This window comes from Falco cherrug, chromosome 12 (genome assembly GCF_023634085.1).
Source record: "Falco cherrug isolate bFalChe1 chromosome 12, bFalChe1.pri, whole genome shotgun sequence".
In the NCBI taxonomy this organism is placed as follows: domain Eukaryota; kingdom Metazoa; phylum Chordata; class Aves; order Falconiformes; family Falconidae; genus Falco; species Falco cherrug.
The window spans coordinates 20,275,330-20,288,412 of record NC_073708.1 but is presented as its reverse complement, the minus strand read 5'-3'; the positions used below and the strand labels follow the sequence as shown (position 1 = coordinate 20,288,412).

At 37.2% G+C, this 13,083-nt stretch overlaps 1 protein-coding gene across 16 annotated transcripts in view; it reads left to right on the top strand.

The window, feature by feature from the left end:
• ADGRL2 (adhesion G protein-coupled receptor L2) overlaps positions 1-13,083 on the top strand; it is a 394,069-nt gene that overhangs the window by 335,335 nt on the left and 45,651 nt on the right. For all 16 annotated transcript variants that reach the window (XM_027802672.2, XM_055724261.1, XM_055724263.1 and 13 more), the window contains one exon: positions 7,755-7,864. In XM_027802672.2, the coding sequence (XP_027658473.1) occupies positions 7,755-7,864 (110 nt within the window). The remainder of the gene's footprint in view (positions 1-7,754; positions 7,865-13,083) is intronic.

Below are 13,083 nucleotides of genomic sequence, written 5' to 3'. Positions count from 1 at the left end.
AGTTCTAGTAGGCCTTTCATCCATGTGGTAGAAAGTAGCAGGGATAGAAAGAGGGGATTATAAAAGCACTCAAAAATTTACTGTGAGAAGGCAGGAGTTATGTATCCCGCTGGAATCTAAATTTCCTTTTTCTTTCCCCCCCTCCCTATCTTACGTGATGCTTCAGTTTCAGGTTAGTAATAACGCCATAATAATAGCATTTGCACCAATAAACAAAGTACTGGAAGGAGGATCAATGGTAACAAGAAAAAGTACCTCTGACAGCTCAGATGTGAGAAGATTCATCTTTTTAACAGTGACTGCTTTGAACTTGGAGAACACAACACTAAAAGGCAAATGGGTCGTAACTAAATGTATTAAAATTGTAAGAAGAATTCGTAAGCAAGAAATACCCCATTAAATTAGTTTGCCATATAAGTCTGATACACATTCATTGATAGTAAGTCAGACTGGGTAATCCTAAGAAAGGGATTTCCCGTTGTGTTTTCTTGTCTATTTGGAGTTTTCATCCTCAGTGCATACCCCTAGACTCCCACAAGATTACACTGTGTAAAGAAAACACAATTAAATATTATTGCCTATTTATCGGGCAAACGGAAACAAACGCTGTGGTGCACCATCTACAATTAATTATACACTGCTCGGCTTCCTTATGTCATGTTTACTCAGTAATTAGGAAGATTCAACAAACTATCAATATTATGTTTAAAAAGAAAATAGAAACAATTTTCTCAGTTCCCCCCCCCCCCCCAAAAAAAAAAAAAAAAAAGAAATAAAATATTTTTCATCTGAAGCCACCAGGTTTATTGCTGTAGCGGTCATGTTGCCAAGTGCATAGAAAATCCCAAGACTGGGCTGTGAATTTTCAGACCGAGTTCCAGCATGCCTTACTGTTTTAGCAGTCACAGGAAGATCGCCAATATCTAGACACAATTCTTGTGGCCAAATTCTGCTTTCATATGTGCTTATTTATCTCCCATTGTTTTCTTAGATATGAAAACTACCACCACAGCACACTAAATCTGTTTTCCCTTTAAGCTAGGTAAAATTGGTGCTATTTTCTTTTTGCATGCTCATTTCCCCATAATAGTTTTGGGGATTGTAACTTGAAAATATTTTTCAGAAACGCTTACACGAGTAAGCAAAACTGCCAGTGTGGCATCCTGGGTTTTTAAAAGGCCGGTTGCAGGATTGTATGTCTGTCTTCAAGCAAGTGTAGCTGTGTAGGGATGCGTGTGCTCACTCTTCCTGCGTGGGTAGGGCTGTGTTACTGCTGCTGGAGCACTATGAATATTGCAGTGATGGCTGGCCAATGCTGCTCCAAATTAGGGCTTTATAGCAAGGCTGGTTTTTTTAGTAGGTCTTGGTTTTTTTCAGGCTTTGGTTACACCCAGTTTACTTACTCATTAGGTTTCAGTATGTAATAATGTATTTCTTTTGATTTGAATTTGAAACTCCAAATTTAAATACATTCTTTTAAATAATTTTATCTACTGTGGGGTGTGCGTGTGCATAGGTATGTATCTACACACCCCTGAAATAGAATCTCTGTTCTGTGGCTATTTTGTATGTAAGTTTTGTACACACTTTCTAAGACCAAATTAATAAAACATAGCATTTAAGTAATATCTGACATCTTCATACATATGTAACTTTCAGTTTAATAACAGGAGTGGAGGTCTAGTGAATATGCATACAAAAGCAGAAGCACATCTCATGTGGCTGTTGTAGACCATTAGGAATACATATGTAAAGACAGCCATTTACACTGGGTAAAGAGGTACAGGAATTTTTCAATTTAAAACATGCTGTTGTTAAAAGTCAATACACGAAGCATAGCTATCCGACATTCCCATCTCTTTTTACTCAGGCTGCAGCTCACCCAGGGTGATTAAGTAACAAGAAGACCATATGGAGTATGTGGTGTTACAACTCAGAGTTTACGTGCTTCAAGTGGTGTTTAAGCAGGTTGCTGCAGGCAATATGCAGGAACATGTCATCGTGCTAGCTTTTAAGTATTTAATCAATATGCTGAAAGAGAAATATTGTCAGATCTGACTTAAAAGTTTCAAAACATTCCAAGATAGATATTTTTAAATGTATTGACAGTTTTATTTAAAATTAATCTTATTTATTAAGCGTGGCTTTGTATTGTATCTTTTTTTTTTCTTTTTAAAGTGAAATACATGACTGTTTTCTGTGTTTTCCCATTTTACCTTACTTAATGAAACACTTCATTCACGGAAATGCAGCGTTAGGAATACCCCAAATTATTTTGATGGCCCATTTCTGGTTAGACATGAACCCCTACCCTTCTCAAAATAACACGATGTTTCTTTTATGTTACTATCTTTGTCAAAGTTATGTATGCAAAACAAAAGCATTTTGAAGGACAAATTGTAATGTTGACATTATTTTCTACATAGCGTGATTTTGCAAAATACGAGAACCACTTGGAAAGGACCTGTGTGTATCTTCATGTGACGGATGTGACTGAACCATAAAGATGACCTCTTCTCTCAGTCAGCCGGTTTGATCCACATAATGCCAATGCCTTTCCAGAATCTGCTGCTCAGATTCCAGTACTTTACTTTCTGGTCCAGTCATGATACACTGTTTTTCATTTTAATGCTGGAGTATTTGTTCAAGTCCATAGATTTTGCATTTTTAATCTTCCTTAGAACAGTGGTGAATAATGGCCCTTGGCAGGAGATAATGAAATTTTCTTAATTTATATTTTCAAGCAGAAGCTTCAATTGAAAATGGCATCCTATGGCCTGGAGACATAGCTCTAGTGCAAGTTTCAGGGGAGCTGTAATAATAATGCAGTGCCAGCGGTGACGGGGAATGATAGGACAGTGAAGAAGTAATTTAAGAAAGAAAAGAGAATGTACCAAAGCTTTATTGTAGCATATCTAATGATCTGCTGAAGATTCCCAATAGCTTTTGGAGCATGACAGGAGAAACTAATGTAATCTTGCCAAAACAGAAGCCCCTGCTTAATCAGCAGAACAAGATTATTGATTAAAACACCTCACACAATAGATTGCACATGGAATCTCATCTCCATACGTTGCACGTGGAAAAGTGCACTAATGAGCATACGATAATAAAAAACAAGCAAAAGCAATTTGTTGGGAATTGTACAAGTCAAGATTAGAGTTGAAATGCAAACAAATTATCATGGCAAGTGCAGCTGTCCTTAAAGCTGAGCACAGACGGAATGGATGCAGCAGGGACACGGCTACGCTGTGAGCAGAAGAAGGTACTTGCTAACAGGCCTGCTGGAGCTGCTTTACTTTCCTTTTTTTCTGTATTCATCTGAAATGTGAAAGGGCCATTCCTCATTTGCACAGTCTTCTTCCTGAGGTGAGAGGAGTTCAGACATTGTACTGTAACTGTTAATTAAACACTCCATTTGATTTTTAGATTAGTCTAAGTGATGCATCTGCATTATGAAAATGTAACCTTTCTTCATTCATACTAAAATACCGAAGAAACTAGTGTTACGAGTACACAATTGCTCCTTGCATTTATGAGAACGGTGATACTTTCTACATTTCCACTTGCAAAACTCCTGCCGCTGCTGGCACAGGAACCTGAACTGCCATTCCTTCAGTGCTACAGTTAGTCTTTTGCTAAATAGGGTTTCAAATTTAATTCATGTATTACCTTTCCTAAATCAACTGTTACTGGGTTTGATTAGAGTTCTTTGCAGATCTGCTTTATTTCCTTGTAAATGACAGTCAGTGTATCATAAATCTTTGTGAATATTGTGAATGACTTAAGTGTGAAGACATTTCTCAGTGTGAGAACATACGAATTATAAGATTGGATATAAAACCTGAGAATCTGAGTATTTTAACATATGCTAGGGAAGTATGCAGTTAAGTAGATTACAGAACACTTAAAAGGTACTTAAAACCTACAGAACACTTAAACACCAGATTACAGACACTGATAAAGTATTTGTGATTTGACTTCTTAAATTTGCAGAAATTAGAGCTGGTTTGTATCATGTTTTCATGGGAACAATTCTAAAAGCATTTGAATAGATGGACCAAACTAATAGTATATTATGTAGAAAAAATAATGTTGGTTAAAATTAATGAAGGACTTGCCAGTTAAGGTTTATGAGGTTTGGATTATATTTTTCCCCCGATGGTGTCTAGGCCAATTTTGCAAATCGCCAGGTACTTCATTTCCACTATAGTCTGGTTTTGGATAATACCATGAAGTGGGTGCACTCAGAAAGGCCTTGCCCCTTACAAAAAAAAGTGAAAATGGATCACAGGATTGAGCTGAAGGCTGTAACAGTGTAATATCCTCTTCTTTGGGCGTAGCGTAAAGGTTTCTCAGAATTAGGAAGCTCTGCTATGGCAGTGATGCAGTTGCTTTAATAATCTGTAGCCATGTAGGATATTCTGCTGTTTAGTGCTATTTTATGGAGAATGGAGTATCTTTTGTCCGATACACCATGAAATTCAGTGCCTCTTATCTTAAAGAAGCTAAACGGAAACCTTTATCTGTTTGTAAAACGGTCTTTGCAGGCAGCAGCAGAACTGTAGGCCAGTAACTAATAGAGAAGTTGCTACCCCTGGTTTTACAGGGGAAAAAACCAATGCAGCAGGCAGAAGACTTTCATTTATTCAGAGAACGAACTGCAGTAGTGTAAATTCCCTGAATTACTTGTCTCAGAACTACTTCTACCAAGTCCACTTACTCTGCATCTCTTCTCTCTAACCCAGGAATTGGGATTGACAGCTGCTGTAGTTGCTGGTGGTGGTTTTTGAAGGTTTCCCTGGAACTGAAATATGACCACTTAACTATGAAACAAATAGTTACCTGAATACTGACTTTTTAAAATGTGAATATTTTAATCAAGCACCTTTAATTTGAAATCTTAAAAGTGCATAAAAATCAGAACCTTATGTGGAAATTAACTCAGATTTTATAAAACACAACCAGCAATGCAGAAAAATCAGTGATTTGAATGTAAAACCTGCAGCTTAAAGCACGAATCCTTCTGTTCCTCTAGTTATCCAAGTAATTGCACTTCTTGGGGAGGTGTTGGTGTGCTTTGTAGCACTGCTGGGTGCTGCAGCAGTGGGCGTAGCTCATTGTTTTGGAATAGGAGTCTCCTTCATTTTGGCAGAAGGTGACCATCTGCACAGCAGGTGAAATCTCGCATGAAGAAATAGTCAGAAATTTTCAGACAGTCACCAACTTCCTGTAAACACCACTCAGTGCCTGAAGTTTGATGCTGGTACTTACTGTACAAAGAAAAAAAATACTGCCTTTTCTTCTGATTTATTATTATGCAACCTTTTGGTACAAACATGAAGCTCTTCATTTCCTGACTGACGGCAACATTATGAGTCTTTCACTGGAGGAAAATGAAAGGGAAGAAAACAACTTTTTGTATGGAAACAACCGTCCATCTTTTTCATAAGATTTACAAATACTGCTAGTAGAACTTTTTTTCCCACAGCTAAATATGACCTTCATGAGTTTCATTCTCAAGCAATTTCTCCCAATATGTATCCATTTTATTTTGTAACAAATCAATATTTCTCTCTTAATTGCCACTCATTCAAGTGTAAAATGAAATTTTTATACAGCTCAAAGCTGTGGAAACCATTATACTGAATGATGCACTATGCAGTCTTTTTGTAGGAATTATTTTGGCTTCGGTGTAAGTTTTTCATTAAAGAAACAAAAAGAAATTTAAGGAAATTACTTACAAAATCTTAAATCTGAGGTTTTCTCATGCTGATTAGTCTGGCCTGAGATGTGTGGCATAAAAAATCCCGTACAGGGTTTAGAACAGAGAGACCTATGAGGTTTTGGGCTGTGTTGCCTTCTGCTTTTACAGCCTCCTCCTACACAACACATGAGAGCAGCACTTTGACCTTGGTGTGAGTACAAAAAAAGGACTGGATTGTGCATTTTCAGTATTACAGATTCAGTACAGTGATTTTCTCTGCAACTTGGGTGCACATCTCATCACTTCAGCACGAGTCTGAAAGCCACTGGATGCATCACACTTGTTCCAGACTGTAATAAACTGCACGAGCTGTTGCAGTGAATGATGGTGTTACTGGGGGTGGCACGGTGTGACCTGTGCGATGGCTGTACAGGGAACCTGCCTGCGCTCTCTGGAAAGTCACTGCCACAAGCAGCACAGAGGTGATAGGTGGATTCCTCACCATCTATCTGTATCCATGGTTGTTCATATATATAGAAATACCTGGCAATTTCCAATTAGTTCTGCAATTATGAGTCTTATGAGGCTAGAAATAAGTAGCTTAAAAAAACAGGGGGGGAGGGGGGGGGAAGAAAATAATTAACTGATCAAGTCAGAAGAGTTGTTGTTCCTGTGTTTGCTCAGCAAGAGGCACAGCATAATCTGACCAGCTGTATGCTAGTTTGATTAGTATATAAAAAGGAAAGTGATTTATATCAGAGTTCTCCAGATGCACTTGCTCTGCCTTTTATGAGGTAGCATGAATTATTCTTATACCTGTTGACAATGTACAGCTGTGGAAAACCGCTGATACAAGATAGATTATTTTAGCTTGGGATGTGGGGATGTGGTATTCAGGGCGTGTGGGAAGTAGTAGAGTAATAGAGAAGTTGATGTACAGCTGGAGTCAAAGGCTAGACTATTACTTTGGTTCAGACTTCTGTTACTCAGTTTGCTGACAAACAAAACTAACCCCTGAGAAGACCAGCCAAGCTCTCTTTTTCTTTTAGTCACCAAACTCTCTGACCTTCTTTTTTTTTTTTTTTCCTTCCGTTTCCTTCTGACTATATTTTCTATATTACATTTTGACCATCTCTTCAGGGTTAGGTGGTTGTTTTTCCACTCTTGAAATTCCAAGCTTTTTTTTCCCTTTTTTTTTTCTTTTTTCTTTTCTCCATCCCCCCCCCCCCCCCCCCCCCCCCCCCGAATAGTAGTCTAAAATATCTTGGTGGTTATTATTATTTTAAAAAAGAAAATCTTCAAAAACCATGACATTCAGTGGACCCTTGTGGTTAGAGGCTTTGTTATCAAATTGTTCTCTGTATCAAAATGCATTGGCTTCCATTGTTAAGCAAATAATATATATGCTTCTGTGTCTTCTCTAAAATACATTTTCATTAATTTTTTTGCATTTCTTCCTTTTAACTTTTTCTTATATACTCAGATGGTCATTCCTTACTTCTTCCTGTAACCTAACAGAGGAAGCTTAGAGTCCATCAATTGCTCCTAAAATAATTGAAATGGAAATGCTAATGCTCTTTGTCTACAGTAACTATTCAACCAAAATAATTTCCGTGAATCACAACAAAAATATCTCTGAGATGTAAAACCATTCAGCAGTATGTCTATCTCTGAAGATGGAAGGAATTGCTCATTTCTGTTACTGTACATTTTTCAAAAGTACATATTTTTTCATTTTGTATCATCATTACATTTTGTTTTGATTTTATTGAACACTAGTATCAAATCAGTATATGCTCGGAACAACTGTCTCTACCAGAGGGAATGAGTAACATCTCCTCCAAACTTAACAGTGAAAAGCCTGAACTAAGATACTGTCTTGAAGTCTTATTTATGGACTTTGATGTAGTATTAATTAACTTCATTGTCGTATGGGTTGGACTGGCCAAGTGTAAAGAGAGTTAGCACTGCATATAGTACTTTAGTATGAACTTGCAGATTCAGTGTAATTTTAAATTAATTGGTTTGCTTTCTTTTCCCATTACAGGTGCAACAACCGAACACAGTGTATAGTAGTTACTGGGTCAGATGTGTTTCCTGATCCTTGTCCTGGAACATACAAATATCTAGAAGTTCAGTATGAATGTGTTCCTTACAGTAAGTATAATCTTTTTATTCTTGTTCACTTCCTCTGGCCCTCACAATTAAAGCTGGAGTGCTGTTACATGGAAAAGAAGCATATGTTTATGGCCCACAGACCCATTATGCATGCAGAGCACTTGCAGACTAGGGCCTCCAATTAGCTTCACGAAGTGTGGAAAGAAGCCATGGTGTGGTGCTGGCCAAGTGTCTGTCTGTGTTCTTAAGTGTTTGGCTTTTAAGGCTACTGTTTTTCCAGAAAACAAACTCAAATTAGCTATTCAGTAGGCCAGATAGAAATTTGTACTTTTGCCCGCTACCAGTTGCTGACAAATTGGCTTGGCTCACAGACTTCGAAAGCAGGAATTGACTTCAATTTTAATCATGATCTACTTGAAAGGCTACCTGCTGTTGTGCTGACTTTGGGTGCGTAGCAAAACCCAGCGCTGACACTCAGAGGCGAATGCCCCAGTTGTGGGACATTGTAAGAGGACTTTGTGCTTCTGGGGCACATTATAAGTGAATGTAGATTCAGAGTAAATAATTCATCAATAAGTTACTGAAAGTTGATTCTTAAAAACAATGGGGAAAAAAGCAAGAAAGAAAGGTTCACTTCTGATGTAAAGAGAAAATATGAACCGTGCCTTGAATCAGCTGCCAAAACAGAATTTTTCACTGAAAACAAAGTAAATACTGAAATCATATTGAGATAGAAAAAAATGAAGTTACGGCTACTTCAGCAGTTTTGTACAATATTCTTTCTAATGCCAGAATTCAGTAGCTTTAGACATACTTCTTATTTCCTTGCAATAATTGATGGTTTTTTTTCATTGACATGTATGCATGTTTAGAAAAGTTCTGCAGATTCAACAATTTTAACTGGTTTTGCTTTCTTGTAAGGTCATTCTTTGCAGTGACTTCTCCCTCGTCCTGTAACTCAACAGAGAAATAGCTGTGTTTGCAATGGAATTTGAGCAGTGCACTGATCATTCCCTTAAGTTATTATTAAGCGTGAATTTCTTGATCTGCAGTAATCCTTAACCAAAGTCACATTTTCTGTTGATACAGGAAACAGGCCAAGTCTGAGATGCAAAAACACTGTGGTGACAGTATATATCCAAAAAGGAAGGAAATGAGTTCTGGCATAAGCAAAGCTATGTCAAAACTGTCCATACTGTTTCCTGCACAATTTTAAAATTTAGACTTCTTACACCGAAAAAATAATACTCTGTACTGTTTCACCACATTGAACCTTCACTGTTGTTAAAGGCCAAACACAGATCATCTTTTTTCTTCATTTCTGCTGTGTCACTGTGAAATGGTTGCTTGCTGATTTTTTATTTTTTTTCTGTACCATTTGTAGGATTGGAAGCCTACTGCATACAGTGATCCCTAGTACCATTCCTCCTGTGTGTAGTATCGGTGGCTTGTTGTAACTGTTCTTCTCGTGCCACTTTTGAGGAGTGATGATGTCTTACTCCAATCTAACCAAAGTTTTGTTCCACAAAAATCACTTTTGCTTTAGCGCTATTTTCATTCCCAAATTCTCTGAAAGGGGACAGTGCATCTGATTCCAAACCATGAGGTCAGTCAAATGGCAAGAGGTTACGTTTCCAGTTCCAGTAGGCTAGCTCATAGAGAAAAAGTGTAATGTGAATAATGTTCAAACACAACTTTTTATGCTGTTTTAGGAAGAGAAGTGTGGATATGTTCTACTGATTGGGTATTGCTATCTACAGGAATCTTTTCTTTTCCAGTTTTCAGAAGTATAGTGCCACACCGCGGCCTACCCTGTGCTCTAACATGTAGTTATTCTACTTCTAAAATGTTTATTTTTGTTTACTGTCAATTGCATTGGCCTACCATTTGTAATTCTGTGTCTATCATAACCCAGGATTCTGGATACTTCTTGCTTTTCAAAGTCTGTAAGTTTTGGAGTTCGTCAACTGCAGCATTTACAGTGGTGACACTATGCCCAATTCCAGGACTGTAGGAGGCAACACCTGTCATTACCAGCAGTCATTAAAAAGGTTGCTAGTTACTAAAATCAGTTTTGAAGTTTGATTTCAAACCACATTGTGCTTCAGTAGCAGTTTTGACTGTTGACCGTCTTTCTTCCCTGTCCCACAAAGCCTATCCTGGTATTTTTCCAAGTTTCTTTGACAGAAACTCCAGTTATCAAGTCTAATTTTTTCCTCCCTTACTTGTTCCAGTGCTCCATATCTAAACGTACAGAATGGCTGAAATCATTAGGTTTACAAATAGCAGCTGTCCCAGCATAAGAGACTTATTAGGAAGGTGGATAGGCTTTTGTGGGTCTAGGAAGGAAGGTTTTTAGTGATCACAGCACTTCAAACGAAGATTGAGTTCTGGTTCTTACTTTTCCTGAACTTCATTCAGTTACTGCAAGAATGCAAAATTTACTGTGTTGCACTGTGGCACCTTTCAGTCCACGAGAGATTACAAATAGCAATTGTACAGGTTTTGTGGTAAAACTTGGAAGTTCTTACACACTGGAGTTGGTGTCACCCTTGTACAAAATGCAGTTTATGAGCTCCTCTTATGGCTTGCTGGCCTCCAGAAATACATAGCTGCTTTGTTGATCATACATATTAATTGACCTTTCTCTGGGTTCCCTATTCATCGCCCTCATAAGAAATTATTTAATAAAAAAGCTTCCTTTTTTGCATCTGAAAGTGTAGACAAAAAATATCTATTGAGATACTCAGTTGGATCTCCAACAAAACTAAAATTCTAGACAAATTTGATAGGCATTGCTTTGTCCTAAAATAACAGTGTTATTGATTAAGTTACAAAGAAATTGAGAGTACCATACTTGACATTTCTCTCAATTACGCTGCACAATGTATGTTGACACTTCGACTGAATAACAGAAGTCAGCCCTTTCATAAAGAAGAACATCAAAAGTACCATTTTGTACATCTGTGCATTTTTATTTTAAGCCTTTTTTGGACTCAGGAATTCAGTAGAAAACATTTTAAAGTGTTTTATTCTCTCTTTGTCTGCATTGATTGGACTTTGCAGCATTTGTTTATTTCAATAAGCCCATCTGTCCCTGAAAAATGTACAGCTGTACACCAATGCAGGCAAAGCAGACATGCCAGTAATGATCTGAGTTATCCCTATCTTTTTCCTCCTCTCCTGTTATTAATTCTAAGCAGGTACATTATCAATATTGCTCTTTGGCAAGGAATAAACTCATGCATAAAAGTTCACAAACAGAATCATCTGAAAGTCATTAACACTGATTGTGGAACCCAGGAATTCACCTCAGAATACATCTTCTGTTTACTTGGATAACTCAAGAATTACAAATTGCAGAAAAACAAGTATTATACCTAAAGATGTATAAATGAACAAAGGCTAGGAGAACTACTGCTCATTTTGAGGCTATTAACCGCCTCCCACTCCCCCATAAAGTTTTGGAATTGTTCCCTGAAGAAACACTAGATCAGCTCAGCCAATACCATTCTCTCAAAATAATCATATGTAATTTTGTTAAATGAAACTGAAAATCCAAAACTTTATAGGAAACATACAAATACATTCTTCAGGATAATACTGTAATACTGAAACTGTAATAGCTGTGCAAATAGTTTTGATACACTTCCTTGGTATCAGCAGCTACTGTTACACAGATCGGTACATCTGTCATTTTCCAGGTCATTTTATGTAACTAAGGGAGCATACTTCAAAGGCTACTGAGTATATGAAATAGATTTTATTGCGAATAATTATTGGAAAGCTATTTACTAGCTGGACTTCAGCTATATGTCTTCCTGTAACATGTTCCTTAAAACTTCCTTGGGGAAAAATTGCTATAGTAATGTAACTTCGTTAATCAGGTTCGGTTTATATTTTCCATGTACGGTAGTGGGATGGATATTTGTTTTAAACACTTAGTATGACTGTTCTTGCATACTAGCTTGCTGTTTCGGGCTTAATCGATGATGCTGGAGAATATCTGAATGATCTTAATGTTAATTTTTTCTTCTCTTTTCCTCTGGCTTACTGTGCTTTTGCTTCTTTTTTTCTAGATGATTTGCTTATTCCTTCTAGTCTGATTTTACAGTTACAGACTAAGAAGTGGCAAAAGTTCTCAAGAATAACATTCAGGAAAACAAATAAAATAAAGCCTAAGGAGGGCTAAAGGATGCAAGCTGCTTTCTTTACAAGAAAAAAAAAGCAGAGGGGTGGCTGGGGCGAAGATGGGAGAAGGTTTAATAAGCACACATACAAACCTATAAAATTAATATATTGCATTTTGAATTTATAATTATCTAATTAATATGTATATGTGCACTCGCACATATATGATAATGTGTCACTTAAAAACCAACTTGATAGCATTATACTTTGAGAAGAAGAAGAGTATGTATAGCATGCATTAGTAAAGCAATTCATTATTTATTCAGGTTCACTAAGTGAAACTACATGCCAACCTATCTGTATTGCCTCCTTAATCTACTAAAATGATTGATCCATGTTCACTTGTGTAACCGTAGAATCTCTCTCCTGCTAGGTTTTCCTGTTGTCTGTTTCTCTTTATCCAATATAGTGCAGTTCTTATTCTCCCTATATTTAGCGTCTGTTACTAATTTAATCTTTAGATTAATAGTCAATTTATGTTAATCTTCTTTCTTTTTTCCTTGCACTTTTTTATTTTTCTTCCGATGCTTAAAATAGAAGTGGAGCAAAAAGGTAAATAACGTATACAGTCCAAACCCCAGCTCCTTGTTATGTGCCTTATGGATGTTAACCTCTTCCCTTCCCCTCCCCACAACACTCTTATATTATGATAATCAGCAGGATCTCATAAGTACACCTCATAAAGAAGTCGACTGTTTGCAATAAAGTGACTTGGCTGCTTAAAGTAGGTGGCGGGGTATAGTGTCTGAAATACTTGGGCTGGAGGGAAGACTCCCTTGCTTTTTTCTCTCCCTTTCTCTTTGTCTTTCTTTCCCTCTCTTTCTCTCACCCTTGGGTAATTTCTTGTTAATCAAGTGTCATCTTGCCTGGCTTCCAGAACCCTCTCCATAGCATGCCATGGTTACAGGGTTTCCTGGTCTGTTTCATTCATTGCTTTGGTTGTGTTTTGTTTTCTCTGCTCCTAATTGCTTTCTCTATATACCTGATGATTTGTTTTGTTCCTTTATTTATAATCGAGGCACCTCCTTTTTCAGCCTCACCACTTCTTAAAGTTCTAAACAAGTCAA